The sequence below is a fragment of the Podarcis pityusensis genome (assembly GCF_964106645.2).
Source record: "Podarcis pityusensis genome assembly, chromosome: 16".
NCBI lineage: Eukaryota > Metazoa > Chordata > Lepidosauria > Squamata > Lacertidae > Podarcis > Podarcis pityusensis.
The window spans coordinates 17,990,785-18,010,539 of NC_138041.1; the positions used below are offsets into that span (position 1 = coordinate 17,990,785).

At 45.4% G+C, this 19,755-nt stretch overlaps 1 protein-coding gene and 1 long non-coding RNA gene across 3 annotated transcripts; one reads left to right on the forward strand and one right to left on the reverse strand.

Moving 5' to 3' along the window:
* Positions 1-9,570: 9,570 nt before the first annotated feature.
* On the reverse strand, positions 9,571-18,003 carry LOC308464731 (arylacetamide deacetylase-like 4). Of its 2 annotated transcripts, none has more exons than XM_080984281.1 (4): positions 17,779-18,003; positions 14,777-14,993; positions 13,186-13,249; positions 9,571-10,999 (listed from the first exon to the last, which is right to left on the reverse strand). In XM_080984281.1, the coding sequence occupies exons 1-4, from the start codon at positions 17,953-17,955 to the stop codon at positions 10,225-10,227; spliced, it is 1,233 nt and encodes a 410-aa protein (XP_080840407.1). In that variant the 5' UTR covers positions 17,956-18,003; the 3' UTR covers positions 9,571-10,224. The 2 variants fall into 2 exon arrangements, with proteins under 2 accessions (XP_080840407.1, XP_080840408.1); XM_080984282.1 differs by having other exon boundaries at positions 14,777-14,920; positions 17,779-18,002.
* On the forward strand, positions 15,000-17,791 carry LOC308464762. Its single transcript, XR_013980156.1, has 2 exons — positions 15,000-15,968; positions 16,529-17,791. It is a non-coding gene; the product is annotated as an uncharacterized lncRNA (long non-coding RNA).
* Positions 18,004-19,755: the final 1,752 nt, after the last annotated feature.

Below are 19,755 nucleotides of genomic sequence, written 5' to 3' on the forward strand. Positions count from 1 at the left end.
TTCTCTTTTGTTTTTTTTTTGTTTTTTTTCTTGTATTTTGTATTTTCTTTTTTTCTGAAAATTCTAATAAATATTAATAATAATAAAAAAAAAACTGAACTTGTCAGGCGAGGGACAGAGGAACTGCAGAATAAGAATGCATGGTTTCCAAGAGACAGTAATGGCAGGTCATTTTCCAAGGATTGGTTCTACATACATTTAGAGAATGGTGAGACTATGTTAAGGACATGGTTGGTGTTTTCTCCTGTAAACAATGCTGCATATTGCTTTCCTTGCATGCTTTTTCAGAAGGCTAAAGGGAAAAGTTCATTTGGAAAGTCAAGTGGATTTAATGCATGGATAAAGTTAAGCCCTAGATTACTAGAGCATGAGCGCAGTTCATATCACTTGAGGGCATTTACAATGTGGAAAGAATTAGAAATGCGGCTGCATAAACAGGAGACTATTGATGCTGCTGCCCAGCTTGCACAACAGAGGTCATTTGAAAAATGAAAGGCAATCTTAGTCAGAATACTTGATTGTGTTCTGTATCTAGCCAGGCAAACCTTACCCTTACGTGGTCACTCTGAAGATTTAAATACAGATGGTAACTGTGGAAATTTCTTAGAAACTTTCAAGTTGCTCGCCAAATATGACCCAGTTGCCAAACAACATCTTCACAGAGTACAACGCACAGATGGTTACACTGTGTCCTATCTCTCTCCACAGAGCCAGAATGAGTTTATTAGCCTGCTCGGCGATCACATTCGAACAGTCATCTTTCAAAATATCATAAAGGCCACTTCCGGGGTGGCGCCATCGGCAATGGCGGACTCCCTCTGATCTGGAGGGACTAGCTCCACGCGAAACGGGTCTTTTCCGCTACGGCGAAGCGGGGACCCTTTCAAAAATCACAGGCGGATGAAGCCTGTGACCATGGGACTCGGCGGGCACCTTTAGCGGCCCCCCCAACCCGCAAAAGAACCCATTAACGGGCTCCGGAGCGAAGAGGGGGAAGTGGCGCGGTGCTGAGAGTCAACTGCTTCTTCCGTGGAGCGAAGCCGCACAGCTGTTGCCGGAGAGCGCTGCCTTTTTCCTGGGACAATTTGGCTTCTAAAATAATCACCCGTGAGTACTTAAATTTCGGACAATTGGACTTTAAATAAGGACTTGCGAGCAGAAAGGGAAATTGGACTTAAAAGTTTACTTCAATTTGGCACTGAAACGGGAAGGTCTAAACAGGAAGTCAGCCTTCCGTTTCTTTGTAGATAGATTAAAGCAAAGACATGGCAAACTAGAGCTCAGAAAATCGCTTGTAAAAGATTAACTTTCATCATTGTCAGGGAACTGCCATCGGAAGGAAGGGAAGTGAAAGGGCTCACACAGGTTGGGAGAGACTCAGCAGCTGAAGAGGGAACCAGTAGGGGGAGAGGAGCTGAGCTGAGGGAAAGTGAGCTGGAGGGATGGCTCAGAGACACTTCCAGCGAAAACAGTGGGGAGGTTTCAGGACCTCCTGTAGGGACACCCACTCCTCGCCGGAAACTGTCACGCAGAGAGTCCAGAAGACGTGTTTCCGTTAAGGAGCTTTTATGTTGGAAGCGATTCCGAAAGCAACCACTGTCGGAATCTGCCAGCGACTGACGGAGCCATGTTTAAGGGGCTCCGTTACAGACAGAGGTTTGCAAACTTGACCAAACTCTGAGGGACTTGGATTTTACACACAAGCAGCTCATCGTCCCATCACAGCATTCCGACAGTCTCCGTGAGCAGCTTGTGCAGGAGAAGGCATCATGAGCAACCCAGCCGGAACCGGAGAAGCAGGAGCTGGAGCGGGTCCAAGCCTGGAAGAAAGGTACCGGGTGTTGGAGGTCCAGCTAGCGCTGCAGACGGCGAGGCTTGAGGAGAGGAGGGCTCAGGATGCAGACAAAAAGGGGAAAGACACCCAGCTCGTCAGAAAGGTACCAGGATTGGTGCAGAAGTTTGGGGGGGAGCCCAAAGACTATCATGGCTTTCGGACAGAGATGCAATATGCCCTCAATCTGCAGTTTGATGAATTCCTTGACGAGGAATCACGAGTGGCTTTCGTGATTGGGCATCTTGAAAAGGGGGCGAGAGACTGGGTTAGACCCCTGATGGCAGCGAATAGTGACGTCCTAAAGGACACGATGAAGTTCTTTCGCGCCATGGATCTGATGTTTTCCAGCGATATTGAACAGGGAGTGGTGCGCAGACAGTTAATGGCTTGCAAACAGGGGAGCCGATCTGTCCGTGAGTACTGGACTGAGTTCACCATGTTGATCCATAAATTGGGGTGGGATCTATCGGCGGAACCCATTCAAATGCTCTTTGAAGAAGGGCTTTCTTCGGCTGTGAAAGACGAACTTTCCCGGGCGCCCAGGGCGGAGTCTATGGACCAGCTGACCAAATCAGCGCTGACCATAGGAGCGCGCCAGGAGGCGAGAGCATTGGAGAGGCGGGAAGGGAAGGGGGAACGTTGGAAGGAGTTCCGCATTCCAGACATTCCAGAGCCAACTTTCCCGCCGGCAGAGCCGATGGAAATCGGAACAGCGCGCGCGCGCGCAGTTTCAAAGCCCAGTGAGGGGGGAAAGAAGGATGGAAAAGGCGCCCGGAAATGCTATCTCTGCCAACAGCCAGGTCACTTTGCCAGAGTCTGCCCCCAGAGGAAGGAATGGCAAGGGATGGTAGGAGCTGTGAAGGGAAGGAGGAGTCAGAGTGGAGACCGTGTGCCTTTTTTTCGCGAAAGCTGAACAAATCCGAGAGGAACTACACGGTGTATGACCGAGAACTACTAGCCATTCATGAGGCGTTCCGGAGATGGAGGCACCTGCTAATTGGCGCACAACATAAGGTGCAAGTGTGCACTGACCACAAGAACCTAGAGTATTGGAGGACGGCACGAGTGCTCAACCAACGGCAAGTGAGATGGGCCCAGGAGTTCTCCAAATTTAACTTTGAGATTTGTTACGTGCCAGGCCCAGAGAACATTAGGGCGGACGCTCTCTCACGCAAACCTGAATATTTGGAGGGGGAGGGAGCACCCGAAGAGAGACATGTCATTCCAGAGGACCGCTGGGTGTGTGGGGCGGCATTGGTGGGACAAAGAGAACTGGTAGAGGAAACAGAGAATGATGAATACGCCCAGAATAAGCTCAGAGGTCTTAGGGGTGAGGGAGAGGAACCAGGGGGTTTCGAGGAAAGAAATGGAGCTTTGTATTACAAAGGGGCACTGTATATCCCTGAAGGAGACTTAAGGGGGAGGGTACTCAAGCAGTTGCACGACAGCCCCACGGCGGGGCATTTTGGACAACACAAAACCATGTGGTTGGTCACCAGGGAATTTTGGTGGCCTAAGGTGAGGGAAGATGTACGGGAGTATGTAAGAGGGTGTGAGCAATGCCAGCGAGCCAAAGGGGAGAGGCGGGCACCGTCGGGGCTATTAGAACCCTTACCAACCCCAGAACGACCTTGGGAGGCAGTGTCGATAGATTTTATGACTGATCTGCCGAAGTCCAAGGGGAAAACAGCCATCATGGTGGTGGTAGACCTACTAACAAAGATGTGCCACTTTGTAGCCTGCTCGCATGCAGTCACGGCGGAAGAAACAGCGAAGTTATTTGTAGAACACATTTTTAGGTTGCACGGGGTGCCATTGAGGGTGGTCTCAGACCGAGGAAAACAATTTACTTCCAGGTTCTGGAGGAAGCTCATGAGCTTACTGCAGGTGGAGGTCAACTTTTCGACTGCCCGGCACCCTGAAACCAACGGGCAGGCGGAAAGAGCAAACGGGGTCCTCCAGCAATACCTGAGGTGTTATGTCAATGACAGAGAGAATGACTGGGTAGAAAAGTTGGCGCTGGCGGAATTTGCCTACAACAATGCCGAGAATGTGTCCACAGGGATGAGCCCCTTCTTGGCTAATTATGGGTGTCATCCCAGGGCTTTCCCAGGGGGAGAAGGGGAGAGATGGAGCGTCCCAGCAGCCGAGCATTTTGTAGAAGAAATGGAAGCAATCCATCGTCAGCTCCAACTCAACTTAGAAAGGGCGAAGGAAGAATACAAGAGGCAGGCAGACAAGAACCGAAGGGAAGGTGAAACCATAAGGGTGGGAGATAGGGTGTGGCTGTCAACCCAAGGGTTGCCGTTCAAAGGAGGTTGTAAGAAATTAAGACCCAGGAGATTGGGTCCCTTTGAGGTCATTCAACAGGTCAACCCAGTGGCTTTCAGGCTCCGGTTACCCAACCACATGAAACTGCACCCAGTATTTCACAGGTCGTTACTGTCACCGTATGAGGGGGGACGAGAAGGGATGGCCACTCGGGGACCGGTCATAGAAGAAAGGGAATGCAGCAGCCATGTGGCAGAAATCCTCGACGCCAGGTGGAAGGGGGATCAGGTGGAGTATTTGGTAGCGTGGGAAGGAGAACCGGAGTCAGAAAACACTTGGGTAATGGCAGAAGATATCAATGACGAGGTATTGATAGAAACGTTCCATCAAAGGTTCCCAAGGAAACCTCAGCCTGTGGAGAGGTTCCGGAGGGAATACTTTGGGACCACCGATGAGGAGGAGGAGTTGGAAGGATTCTCGGACTCGGAAGGGGAAGGGGAGATGGACTCTGAGGAGGAGGAGTACTTCGAGACCAGGAACCGCAACAGGTGGAGAGAAGTGTTCGAGACATCGGAAGATGAAGGAAGTTCATTCCGGGGTTTTGCCTCCTCACCGCCCGTAGAGGAGGGGGCGAGAGGGGATGAAGGGGGCCCTGGAGGGGAGGTGGATGTCAGGGAACTGCCATCGGAAGGAAGGGAAGTGAAAGGGCTCACACAGGTTGGGAGAGACTCAGCAGCTGAAGAGGGAACCAGTAGGGGGAGAGGAGCTGAGCTGAGGGAAAGTGAGCTGGAGGGATGGCTCAGAGACACTTCCAGCGAAAACAGTGGGGAGGTTTCAGGACCTCCTGTAGGGACACCCACTCCTCGCCGGAAACTGTCACGCAGAGAGTCCAGAAGACGTGTTTCCGTTAAGGAGCTTTTATGTTGGAAGCGATTCCGAAAGCAACCACTGTCGGAATCTGCCAGCGACTGACGGAGCCATGTTTAAGGGGCTCCGTTACAGACAGAGGTTTGCAAATTTTACACACAAGCAGCTCATCGTCCCATCACAATCATTTAAAATTGTTGAACCCCCCTTCGGAAGCAGGAGAAGAGGGGGGATTTTTTCGGACTGTTTAAACCTGCAGAAGTGAGTGTAAAGTAAAGTAACTTTCCACCGTCCTGATCCTGGAGTGGGGTGTCAGGACTGACGTTTTTTGAAGCTCATTGACCAGAGACAAACGTTTTTGACAGATAGCTGTAAGAAGAGAAACATTGATTCCATTGTTCCCCTTCGCATTTTAAAGGAACAAATATTGACAAAATATCTGAAAAAGGAAACTTTGTTGTTAGACTTGTCTTTAAAAGAAAGAACAAATAGAAGTTTTTCCCCTAGAGGGAGACTGTGAAACTGTAACCAACTCCGGGGAGCTTGCAGCTGTTACAGATTACAATCGTGGGAATAGACTTCTGACCTTGCAGGACAATGTATTCAGAAGCTCTGTTGCGTGCTTTCTGTAAAACAAATGCCCTACTGGAACAGCTACATGAGAAGACGGACTTGATGGCTGATGCGATCAGAAATTTTGAACAGGCAATGGGAAATTATACGGAGCCCACCCAGGAATGAAATCAGGAGTGTGCCCTGACAGAACAGAGGAGGGAAGAGGATGTTGCTGAATCTTGGGCGCCAGAGATGAAGGGAGCTGTGGCCCAGCAGGAACATGAGCTTTTGGACCTGACAAATGAACTTGGAAAAAGCCAGATTTGGAAAGATAAAGTTTGGTTTGGTTTGGAAATGGGGGGTTGGATAGACCCCCCTATGCAGGGATGTTTGGACCTTTCAAGTCTGGCAATGGGCCGTGAGATGTTTGGGGTTGTGGGGGCTCTTAATTTTGGAGGGATTTTGAAACATGTTCTTAAATACTACATGGAGTTTAGTGTGGACTATGGAAAAGGGGCTGATTTGTCAAGAAGGGTCAAAAACATTGTTAAGCTGGAGTTCCCACAAGTGAAAGGAGCAGGAGACAAAGGAAAATACAGTTATAAATATGAAGAAGAGCTGCGGAAGGGACATGGAAGAGACTTAAGGGCCTCGGATACAAGGTTACCAGGTTAATGCGCTAGATCGATGGGATAATAAGGACTGACAAAACCCGGGACCAGGAGGAAGGGACGCTGGATGAAGACTGGATTGTTTTTATTTCTTTTTTTTTTACTACTAGGATTATTTTATAAAATTGATGAATGTTAGAAAAATGTTGGAACGAAATTACTTGGCTTTAGCAAAAATGTTTAAAGAATTATGTAAGAATATTATGGTTATGAGAAGCTGGCAAAAATAAGATTTAAGTTTTAAGTTTTAAGGTTCTTTATAGTAAGATAAGATTAAAATAGATTAAGGTAATGTAATGACAGAATATTATGAAATATGGAAAGGATTTGCTGCGACAATTAACAACTAGGATACAAAAAAAAGGGAGGAGGAGGAGGTCAAAGAAAGAAGGTAATGACAGTTGAGGATATGAGAATGATGGATTTGTTTTTGAGTGTTTGTGGTGTATTTTTGTTTTTTGAATTTGTATTGTTTGATGTGGATTATTTTTTCTTTGTTTTTTCTTTCTTTTTTCTGTTTTGTTCTTTTTTGTAATTCTAAAATTTTTCAATAAATATCATTAAAAAATAAATAAATTTGGGTGTGGGAGAAAGAAAAAAAACAACAAAAAAAACAAAAACAAAATATCATAAAGGCCAAGTATTTTGCTATAATGTTTGATAGCACTCCTGATATTTCACACACTGACCAAATGTCCCAAGTGATTCGATATGTGCATATTGAAGATTCAGGAGTCCATGTGACAGAGTCTTTCATTGACTTTATTCAGTTATATGGGAAATCAGCTGATGTCATTACAAAACAAATTTGTGACAAGTTGCAAGCTGATGGCCTTAAACTAGAGCATTGCTACGGCCAGGGATACGACAATGCTGTGACTATGGCTGGACACATTAGTGGTGTACAAAAACGTATTTTGGATATGAATCCCAAAGCAATGTTTGTTGCATGTAACAATCACTCGCTCAATCTTGCTGGGATGCATGCAGTTGGTGTTGGGACAAAGTCTGTTACTTTCTTTGGCACTGTGGAAAAGGTGTATGCATTTTTCTCAAGCTCCACCCACAGGTGGGATATCCTTAAGAAACATGTACCAATTCGTGTAAAGCGATCGTGTAACACAAGATGGAGTTCAAAGCATGAAGCTGTATGCGTACTTGCTGAACACACTGAGAAAATAATAGACGCTTTGGAAGTGTTGAGAGATGGGCCGGAAGAAACCTCTGAAACCAGGGGTGATGCAGGAAGTCTTTTAGTTTGCATAATGACATAAGTTTTTTTCTCTTTCTTGCATTTTTGGAACCCAGTACTAACCGAAGTAAATGATACTCAGATCTACCTGCAGCAAGAAGGACTTGCGCTTGATCAGTGCGTGCAAAAGTTAAAAGCATTGCCTTTATTTTGTCATGAAAAACGTGATAGTCTAGTGTCAAAGGCAACTAAGAAAGCTCTGCAGGTATGCAAAACCTATTGCATACCTACAGAGAGAAGAGTTGGAAGACGCAAGAAGATGGATGGTGAGAACAGTTGCAATGCTGGCTTGACCTTAATACAGGAAACAAGCAGAGAACAACTGGAAGCAATTGATCAGCTTCAGGCAGAAATTAAAAAACGTACTACGCAGATGAATACGCTTCACCAGCGATTTGCTTTTTTGCAAATCCAAACATTGTTGGATACTGGAAAAGATGATTTTATTAAGAAACAAATTCAGCACACGTGTGCTCAGTACACAGAATTGAATGCTGCATCTATGCTCACCGAAATAGCTCGACTTCGGCACCACATTATCTTGTATAAGGAGGTCAATCCTGATGAGCAGGTTGCAAACTGGTCAGCTTTAGATTTGCTTCGCTGGTTGTATAAGTGGAAGCTGCAAGAAAGTTTAACTAACTTTGTTGTCACATTAAGAATCTTTCTTACTATCACTGTTTCTACAGCGAGTTGTGAAAGAAGTTTCTCAAAACTTAAACTAATTAAAACATATCAGAGATCTACAATGAGCCAAGAAAGACTGAGTAATCTAGCAATACTGTCCATTGAGAGAGACTTTAATGTAGATTTCAATTCCGTTGTTGAAAAATTTGCGCTAATTAAAAGCAGGCGAATTTAAATTAATCTGTATATACAGATTGATATCTTGCACTTCTATTAAAGAATTACAATTAGAGGTACAGGATTGAGGAAGTTGGCTCCATCTAGCCCAGCCTTGGATCATCTCCAGGATATGGTTCCATTTTGATGTTTAGTTTTTGTTCTTGATATTTTTTGTCGTTTACGATGGTTGTGAGACGACATATAATAGCATGGCCCATGCTAGGTTACTACATTTGTAGATTTGTATTCATAGACCTGCTGAAAATGTGGAGAATGTGTAATGCATGTTCGCACTCAATAAAGTGTTTGAAAATAAACTTGTATTTAGATGCATTTTACTTTAATTACATCAGTATTTTCATAACAAACAATACATGTGCTTAGGGGGTAAGGGTTTCTTTAACTAATCTAGTGGAAGAGACTCGAGTGCTAAAATCCACGGGTTAGGGGGTGCAAATTACTTGCCTTGCCCCGGGTGCTGACAACCCACGCTATGCCACTGCTTTTACCCACCCCCTACCCTGCTTTTCCCAACCTGTAGAAGGACCAGACTCCAGTTTCTCGCCTCTTGATCCCTCTGCAAAGCTTTTTCCCCACCCTCCCCTCTCCCCCACTGAAGTTTTCTAAATCCGGTCCGCAGACAGTCTGGGAACCAGCATGTTTTTACATGAGTAGAAGGTGTCCTTTTATTTAAATTGCATCTCTGGGTTATTTGTGGGGCATAGGAATTCGCTCATTTCCCCCCCCCCCTTCAAAATATAGTCCAACCCACCACATGGTCTGAGGGACAGTGGACTGGCCCCCTGCGGAAAAAGTTTGCTGACCCCTGCTAAGTACCTCTGTGGTGGACAGCAAAGCCAGACCAGAGTTTGGTGATGCAGTCCCTCAGAATTCCACCAGAGGGCTGGAGCCTCTCTGAATGAGTACTAAGCAGAGTGGGAGGAGGAAAATAAAAGGAGCAGTTTCTGAGGGAGTTTTTAGACTGGGCTTGGTTTGAGTGTCTTGGGAGAGTTTTACGCCAGGGGCTAGCTGGAGGGCTGACTTTGAGCCAGGAGAAGTAGAAGCTGTGTGGATACAGCCTACATGGGTCTCATTCTAGTCAGGAGGGGAGAAATCTTCTAGAAAGAGAAGACTCCCAAACCAGTAGCAAGGGGTGTGGCAATCCTTAGGGTCTGTTATATTATTTACTTCAATAAGAGTATGTAAACGCAGTCAGTAACCTGGGAAGATAAGGACGGATCAAGGACGGCACGCAGGAAGGCACTTACACAGAATTGTATTAATTTGTTATAATTTTAATAATTGGGTTAAAATCTGGAAAATCAATAAAAAAATGTGATGAAGAAGTTCCAACAAAAGAGGAGTGGACTTTAAAACTATTGGACTATATGGAGAAGGTGAAAATAAGAAACCCAAAAGACGAAATGCTTGCGGAGGAGTGGAGATCCTTTTCAGAATATCTGAGAAAATATTATAGTCAAATGAAAACACAGGCTGGACTGGAAATATAAGCAAAGGAAGGAGAATGATAAAGGAATCTAATGTTGGATATTTGTTATAGAAATGAGTATTACATTTAGTAGACAAAGGATTTGAACAGAAACATCAAGGAAGTAAGGATGAGAAGTCAAAATGTTGAGGGAATATTGTATTGAAACTGAATTGAATTTGTTAAATTGTATGAAAATTAATTTAAAAAATATGTAACATAAAGAGAACAAGATGCTGCATGAAGTGAGCCAATGGCTTGATCCAGTAGGGCTTTGCTTATGTATTTATAGAGCCCATGGTGATTTTAATAAATTAAACAGAGTGGAATTTTTGATCAGATTTTTTCTTTTTACTTCAGGATTGACACAATGAGGAACAATATTTCCCTCCACAGAAGGGGAAGACTGCCATAGGAAGACAAAGAATGTCATTCATTTCTATAAACCTTTTAAGAACTGTATTACATTCTGCAAACATTTCTGTGTGCTCGGATATTCAATTGCCTTCAAACCAGCCATGGCCATTATTGCATGAAATCCATCTTGAACATGATACCATGTCACTGGCACACCATTGTCCTCTAGCCGCTTCTTGTACAACAGCCCATCATCCCGGAGAACATCATATTCACAGGTTAGAATGAAAGTCTCTGGGAGCTGGCGGATTATGTCATCCTCTGCTAGAAGGGGGGCAAACATTGTCTCAGTACCTCTTTTAACTTGTTCATAAAGTTCTTCTGAAAATGGGGCAGGTTCTACAGGAACATAGCCCCTAGCTTTAAATTCTTCTGGAATGTTATCAGCACTTAGCCATTTTTGGTATTTCTCTCTCAAATCAGGAGGGACATGGGCGCCTTTCAGAACTCCATCTACATTCATTGTCTTCCCAGTGAGAGATAGCAAACCAAGACTGACAGCTCTTTTCCGGAACAAGGGAGGAATTGAATGGTTTTGCTGATAGGATGGCAGATTGAAGTCAATTCCTTGGAGGAATGGGTAAATGAGGACCTGAGCTCGCACTCTTGGGAGGTCCTCTCTGGTCACCAGTTCTTGGCAAATGGCTGCAGCATATGTGCCTCCACTACTCTCCCCAGCAAAGGCAATGCGGCTGGCGTCCACTCTGTATTCCTTTGCATTTTTCATAAAATGTATTACAGCAGTTAAACAGTCCTGTACAGGGACTGGATACGGATGCTCAGGAGCTAAACGAAACCTAAAGAGAAGGCAAGATGTCATCAGCATTCATCAAACACTTTGCAGCATTTTCCAGGTACCTTCAGCACCCCCAAGGAGGCTGGTCCCCCTAAGCTGATTGGCATTTCCATTCAAATGGTTATGTGCTCCACGTCATGTGATCATTTATGCAATATGGGACTTACCGGGGGGGGGCAATATTTACCCAAGTTGGCACCCCTGCCTTCACGCAAGCAAGACAAATTCCAGTCAGGCAGATGCCACTCAAGGAGGATGCAAAAGAGGGGCAATGGTGCAGAGGTGGGAGTCTGCGGTGATTTCAGAGGGAAGAAGAGGAGTTTGGTTTTGATATCCTGCTTTATCACTACCCCCTACCCTGCTTTTCCCAACCTGTAGAAGGACCAGACTCCAGTTTCTCATGGGACGCGGGTGGCGCTGTGGGTAAAACCTCAGTGCCTAGGACTTGCTGATTGTAAGGTCGGTGGTTCGAATCCCCGCGGCGGGGTGAGCTCCCGTCGTTCGTTCCCAGCTCCTGCCCACCTAGCAGTTCGAAAGCACCCTTAAGTGCAAGTAGATAAATAGGTACCGCTTTATAGCGGGAAGGTACCGTATTTTTCGCTCTATAACATGCACCAGACCATAAGACTCACCTAGTTTTTGGAGGAGGAAAACAAGAAAAAAAATATTCTGAATCTCAGAAGCCAGAACAACAAGAGGGATTGCTGTGCAGCGAAAGCAGCGATCCCTCTTGCTGTTCTGGCTTCTGGGATAGCTGCGCAGCCTGCATTCGCTCCATAAGACGCACACACATTTCCCCTTACTTTTTAGGAGGGAAAAAGTGAGTCTTATAGAGCAAAAAATACGGTAAACGGCGTTTCCGTGTGCGGCACTGGTGCTGGCTCACCAGTGCAGCTTCATCACGCTGGCCACGTGACCCGGAAGCGTCTTCGGATGGCGCCGGCTCCTGGCCTCTTAAGTGAGATGAGCGCACAACCCTAGATTCAGTCATGACTGGCCCGTACGGGCAGGGGTACCTTTACCTTTACCTTTAAGGAGTCTCAAAGCGGCTATCATTCTCCTTTCCCTTCCTCCTCCACAACAAACACTCTGTGAGGTGAGTGGGGCTGAGAGACTTCAAAGAAGTATGACTAGCCCAAGGTCACCCAGCAGCTGCATGTGGATGAGCAGGGAATCGAACCTGGTTCACCAGATTACGAGTCCACCGCTCTTAACCACTACACCACACTGGCTCTTCAGGGAGAACTGAAGAGGCCTGGAGTGGAGCATTGAGCCCCAGTGCCTGAGGTTTTCCATGATAATATAATGCTAGTTCACATCCTGTTCTCAGTGGCCAGTGGTCAATCATTGGAGAAACTCACAATCAGAACATGAGTAGTGTGGTACTCTTCCCTCCCACAGCTTCCAGCAACTGGCATTCAGAAGGACACTGTCTCCAACTGCAAAGGCAGGCTATAGCCATCATGGCTAGTAGCCACTGGTAGTCTTAAACCGTGTGCATTTGTTTAATCCTCTTTTAAAGCCACCCAAGTTGGAGGCCATCATTGCCTCCTGAGGGAACGAGTTCCACAGCTTAACTACACACTGCGTAAAGAAGTACTTTCTTTTAGGTGAATCTTCTAGCATTCAGCTTCATTGAATGTCCACATGTTCTAGAGTTAAGAGAGAGGGACAAAAACGTTTAACAAGTTTATGTAAAAGTAGTTTAATGTTCCTTATATGATGCCTTGGAAGGAGTTTTGTCCTGAAAGGCAGGATAGAGATAATCGCAACAGATAGAACTGGCATAGATTGAGAAGCCATATCAGCCCCTCATGGTGGATAAGGTTATCCATTAATACTAGTCACAAGGCAGATGGGCCATCTCCACTATCACAGGCAGTAATGCTTCTGAATACCAGATGATGCACATTGCAACTGGGAGTAGTGCTCCTGTGTCTGGGTCCAGCTTGTGGGCTTTTCATTGGGATATTTGGTTGGCCACCATGAGAACAGGATGTTGGGCCCCCTTTGGCCTGATCCAGCTTCTTATGCTTAAAGCCAGAGGGATTGGGTCCAAAGGCATAAAAATCAAAATACAAAGGTGAACACCCATTCTAAAGGTTGGCAAATTCACGATGTTGGCAAAATCAGCCGTTTTCTGGGCTCATGTGGAAGGGTTAGAAACTGAAGCGTGAAGATACTTACTCAACACACATAACCACTGAGTCGGTTCCGTGGGCAAGCGAATGGCAGATTCTTTCAGAAGTTCCTGGAAAAAGGCACATAACCTTTAACTAGTCTCCTTTGGCAACAACTAAGTTGAACTGAACCCTTTATAAATGGGGCATCACTAGTTGAAAACCATTATGTACATTTTGTTCCCTCCTGATCAATGGTTTCAATGGGTAAAACTCAGAATAGAACCAAAAAATCCATACTTTTAAAGTAAGGTGTGCTAGGAAGAACAAAGACTGGGATCCATTTTGGACTGGCTAGCTAAAGGCTGGCCGGGAAAGATGCCTTTGACTCCAGTGCTGCACAGCTGTGGGAACAAGCCCTGCTTGAGATGACCATGGACTCCCTCCATGCAGAATGAACGTATAAATACGTGAATAAGTCAGAACAGGACCAAACAAACCTCAGACCACATTTTTGGGCTTCTTTCAAATTAATTCTGAGCATCTCTGGAAGACCTTTCATAGAAGTTCATTGAAGTACGAAGCACAAATACCTTCTTTGGCAATTTTCATTGACCTTGACATTAGGAATTAATACAGAACCAGACATCTCTGCAACAGGAAGGCTCAGCCCTGTTTTCTTACCACACAATCCCATCCTGCCATGTTAAGCTGCCTACAGTTCAGAAACTTCAGCTGGTGCAGAATTCAGCAGCCAGGTTGCCCACCGTGGTTTGAGCATATAATGCCAATCCTGGTGTGACTGCATTGGCTGCCAATTTGTTTCTGGGCCCAAGCCCAGAACTGTTGTGGCTCCCCGTTTGTGGAATGCTCTCCCCCGGGAGACTCACCTGGCGCCTTCGTTTCATATCGTCAAGTGCCTTTGGCTAATTAACCAATAGATGGCCTTTTAAACTGTGTGTAGACACAGGTTATTGACATTGTTTGTTGTTATTCTTTGTATTGTTATAGATTTGGGGGGAGACCACCCTAAACCTTAGAAATTAGTAAGTGGTAGGATTTTGATTATTATTTGGAGCAGGCATAGGCAAACTCCGGCCCTCCAGATGTTTGGGACTACAATTCCCATCCTCCCTGATCACTGGTCCTGTTAGCTAGGGATATGGGAATTGTCGCCCCAAACATCTGGAGGGCCGGAGTTTGCCTATGCCTGATTTGGAGTATTGAAGGGAAGATTGGAGGCCAGCGGAAAAAACACTTTCCAAGTCAGTGCCTCACTTGGATAGAGGCCTTAACATGACAAAGGGGCTGGTGGCACATATGCGAGGAATTCTTGGGCCTGAGCAGAAAGAGGTTGTCAGACTCATGGCAATGGGGGGGGGGGGTGAGTTTTCAGGAAAAGAGTGTCTTTAGAGCAGTGTTTCCCAAGCTTGGGTCTCCAACTGTTCTTAAACTACAATTCTCATCACCCCATCCTACTGGTTTGGCAGAGAGTGGAGGTGGTACCCAACTTTTGTAGCAGTATTCATGAAGATAAAAACCCAGAGGCAGCACAAACCACCCCCACCCCTCCATAGCAAACATTTCATGACCTTTACATTAAAGTATCACCCCAAATTCTCCACAAACAACAAAGTGAACCATTTCAAAGAACTTACGGATACTTGCAAATAGTGCAGCCCCTCCATGAAGAAAGATGATTCCTTTCCTGTTCCCAGCAGGTGATGTCTTGGGCCAGTACAGCCTCACAGGCACCCCATCAAAAACCAGGTCCCTTGTGATCATTTTTGGGTCCTTCACTTCTGGAATTAATAGGTTTAGGATCCTGAGTATGGAATATCTATGGAAGATGCCCAGTTTTTCCAGAATTCCTCCCTGTTTAAACCAAAACATTTAGCATTTTTAATCAGCATTAGAGATATGTATTGCACATATGTATTGCCTATGGAACAGAAACCGTGCATGGGAGATGACTGCGCTGTTTATCCTTTCCTTCCTCTTGGGATGGAAAATTATTCTCTTTGAGCAGCACAGAAGTGAAGCCCCTGCCCACTCCCCTTTCCTAGTACGCTTCCTGTTATTTCAAACCTTAAGATGCAACACAAATTGGGGGTATTCAGTGCTAGTACTACTCAGGATAAATCCACTGGAGTGCATAAGAACCTAAGCAGTGTAGGAGTGCAAATATCCAGAGTGTGGGGATCAGATGGGATTACTATGAGGAATTATAAAATATGCATCAAGCCATTGTGTCAGCTGTGAAAGCATGGTGTTGATTGGGTTTAATTCATTGACAGTAATTTCTGATCAAATCCCACAACCCACTGCATCTCTGGCCATTTCCTCTACTGTCCATTTCTCTCTGCTTGCGTACACAGCCCAGCTGCCAGTTGCTTTGCCAGGCGTCACAGCTGTCAACCGTCCCTTATTTGGCGGGAAACTCCCTTATCCCAGCGCCGTTTCCCGCTGCTGTCCTGGATTGATGATGTCCCTTAAATTTTCCAGGTTTCAAAGGAAGCAGCTCCTCTCCCTCCCTCCCTGCCGGCCAGGGAGGAGGGAGGCTCCAACTGTGTTGCTTGGCTGTGTTGCTCACCCAATAAGGAGTCTAAGAATGACTGGGGGGTGGAGCTTGCATCCTTTGTGCAGATCAGATCGGCCGCGTTGCCTGGGGACTCGCCTTTGCTCGGCGCTTCCCAGCAAAGAGGTGACGGTGTGGTAATATTGAGGCTTGGAAGTGAGCAATAGCCCTGACGGAGCTGGTCTGGGGAAAGGAGAAAGGTCTGCTTATGGAAAGTAACTGCAGCACTTACCAAGCAACGGTCAGCGGGACAGAATGAGAAGCAAGGAAAGGTTTGAGGAGATTTCACCCCTCCCATACACAAGAATCTCCTGATCATCTCCTGATGGTCTCTGCTGACTCTCCAGAGAGAAGGAGGCGTGTCCTGCCTATCTACTTATTCTGCCCAGCAACATATCTGTGTGTGTGTGAGAGAGAGAGTCAGTCAGTCAGTGTATCGGAGAGAGTGAGAGTGTTGGAGATCCTAGAGATAAGATTGCTGTTAGAGCAGCTGCAGACTCTCAGTGTAGCATTGATTTATGCTTAGAATATTCAGCTCTGTATATAGCTTTGTATCATAGTTGTAGTTATAGAATAAAAGGAAGATATTTTACAGAGCTGCTCTCCGAGTGGTTTATACTCTGCAAGACTCTGCAAAACTCTGCTGCGCAACGACTGTATTATTGAGACAGTGAATCCGGTGCTCTCAGCTCTGAGCTGTGAGTCCACAGCACTGTGACCGTTTCCTGTGAGAAAGGAGGTCTCTGGCGGTGCTACCCAGCTCGCCTGTCCCAGTCGGGGTTGAGGTGCATGAGTCCAGTTGGCGCACTGGCTCTAGGGCGATGCTGACAAGGTTATGTTGGGATCCACCTCTGAATTACCTGATGCGATTTGCCAGGAAGGCCACTGGGTGGCAGCACATTACAAGAGACCGAAGCAAAAGGACTGAAACATGAAAAGAGGGTGCCGCGATTGTTTGCAAGGGCAAAAGCCCACCTACTGATTAGCTGAGCTCTTTACTTTGGGACCTGTGATCCCTTATTCTGGCTGCTGATCCCTTATTTTCAAATCTGAAAGTTGACAGCTATGCCAGGCATGCATCCTGGGCTGTGAAAGATAGTGGGCAGCTTTTTTTGATGTAGCTTTTCTGATATGTTAATCTTAGAATGTTAATCTTAGGGCCAGGGAACAAATCTCACATGAAGGTGATAATGATCCCTGTCCGCCTGGCCTCCTTCTTATCATGTATATTGCTTGTTTGTGACTTCTGGGGTTGCTGGATGCACTCCTTTGTAGTTCTGTTTTGTTTACCCCAGAAGTGCATGCTTAATTAGTTTTTGTAGGTTAACTTTGTCCCCACGTGGGGTTTGTTGAAATGCTCAGAGGAAATCTGATTGGTTCTTCCGAACACGGTGACAAAAGTTCTTTTGTGAATAAAACGACCTGGGCCGGAGGGCGGACAGGAATTATTATTATACGCAACCAGTCTTGTTGGTTCAAGCCTCTGTGTGTATTTTCATAATCAGAGTTCAAGCCTTCCTTTACTTTGGGATCGCCTCAAAGCAGAACCTGCTGGATTAGGACAATGGCCCATCTAGTCCAGCATCTCGCAGTTGTCAACCAGGTGCCCCAATGGGAAACCCACAAACCCGGACCCAAGCACAGGAGCCCTCTCCCCTCCTGTGTTTTCCAGCAACTGGTGTTCAGAAGCATTGCTGCCTCCATCTCTAGAGCCAGAGCTGGTTAATAAGCATCCACGGCTATTGCCTCCATGAATTTCTCTATTTCTCGTTGGAAGCTATTCAACTTGGCAGTCATCACTGCCTCTTGTGAGAGTGACTTCCATGGATTGAATATATTATGTGTGAAGAAGTCCTTTCTTCTATCTGTCCTGAATCTTCCAACATTCAGCTTCATTGGGTTGTCTACAAGTTCTAGTGTCGTGAAAGACGGAGGAAAACCTTTCTCTCTATTTTCTCCATAATCTTAAGCATTTCTATCACGTCGCCTCTTACTTGCCTTTTCTCTAAACTATTTCAAATGTTGCAGCCCTTTTTATAGAGGTGTCACTTCATCCCTGTAATATATGTAAAATAAACTTACCAGTAGAAATCCATATCCCATTAAGAGATTTAAAAGTATCAATAGTGCAGGAGGGCTCATTCCTCGAGGCACGTGGGTCCTGGCAAGAGTATAATAAACTCCCCACACTAACAGCAAGAAATGAATGAAAATGGTCATATATAATATCAGCATCCACAGAGTTCCACCAAATGCCATTTCCCTTCAACTCAGAGGCACAGAGACAAGGACTTTGCCTTAGTCAATGTTGGTGGCTTTTATACAAGAACAGTCGATGTCACCTGCAAGAGAACATCCTCGGCCAACTTAATCTCTCAGCTGAGAAGAAAACAAATGGTTTAGGAATGTGGTAATATGGTGCAGGCTAGCCATAGACTTGCTTAACAGCTTATCTGCTTTTGGACACCTGATCTTGCAAGTACATTATTTTGTAATCGATAAACTCTCTGCTGCTTCATCAATTATGTTCAGATTTTGCGTCTCACACCCACTTCTAACATTCCTCACACAGGGTGTGGGTGTATGTTCGTTGGTGTGAATTTGCCTAAACTCCCCTGTCAAGTGCCAATCAATGTCCCTGCAGTCGTTATTAGCACTAACTCAGGTTTCCAGACCATTTCCAAATTCAACTCCTTGTATAACACGTTGCAGTAATCCAAATGGAAAGTAATCAGTGTTGATTTGTCCTCAAGATAATGCTGCAGGCCAGCACCTAATGCCATGACACCATAGGGCGGAGGTGATGGGGTCAAGGAAGGAAAGCCAACATTGCTGTGGTGTTGCGTTCGCAAAGTAAAGGAAGGATTGAACTCTGATTAATAAGAATACACACAGAGGTTTGAACCAGCAAGACTTTGGGAAGGGTGCATATAATCGTGTCTCTCTGTGCTTGTCCGTGTTTTTTTCGCAGCCCCCCGGCCCAGGTCGTTTTATTCACAAAAAAGCTTTTTACGGAGTGTTCCTAAGAACCAAACAGATTTCTTCTGAGCATTTCCACAAACCTATGTGGGGACAAAGTTAGATCAAAAGAAATTCTTTTAACTACAAAGACTACTACTCTGAGCATGCATACCTAATCTGAGAGTAAATAAAAGACTAGAGAAACTCCGGAGATCACAAACAGGAGTAAACAAGAGAGGATGGAAGGATGGCAAGGAGCTAGGCATCTTTATCACCTTCCTGTGAAACTATTTCCAGGCCCTAAGATTAACATCCCAAGATTAATATATAAGAAACTACTTCAAAGGAACTTGCCCACTGTCTTTATGGCCCAGGATGCCTGCCTGGCGAAGCAACTGCTGTGTACGTGACATGTGAGGAAGAGAGGAATGGAACAGGGATGCAGGGGTGTAGATTGATCAAGAATCATATCAAAATAGTTTAAACCCAGTCAACGCAATGCTTTCATTGCTGACACAGATGGCTTACTCTATATCTGTTATAATTCCTCATAGCAATCCCACCTGATCACTACATCTCTGGATATTTGCACTCCTACATCTCACCATTTTTATTTTTTATTTATTCTGTACAGAGAAGCTTAAGAGAGGAAAGGCATTGTGTCCTCATAATCTTCCTGCATGTGTTTCTTTATCAGACATTCCTGAAGGAGGGCGTGGAAAAAATGTAGTGCAGAGAGAGAACAAGGAAGGGATACATTGTAAAAAACAAGATGTTCCAATTAAGGCAACAATGATTAGCAACCCATACATGAGCCGGGTTCGAAACCACCCAATCTGTGGTAACCAAGACCACAGAGTGTCCCATCAGGAGGGAAGAACATCCTGTGTGATGTTGTGTGATAGTGCTCGCAATTGATCAATTTGAGTTTGCACATGGTAACTATCATCAGTCAAATTAAAGCAGCAAAGATTAGACACAACTTGACATCCTAGATGCTGGTGTAGCAAGAGATAGTCTTACATAAGCTTTCAGTGTAATAACAGCTTCTCTTAAAATCTTCTGTTCTTGATTTAAAAGAGCTAAAGCACGTGAGGT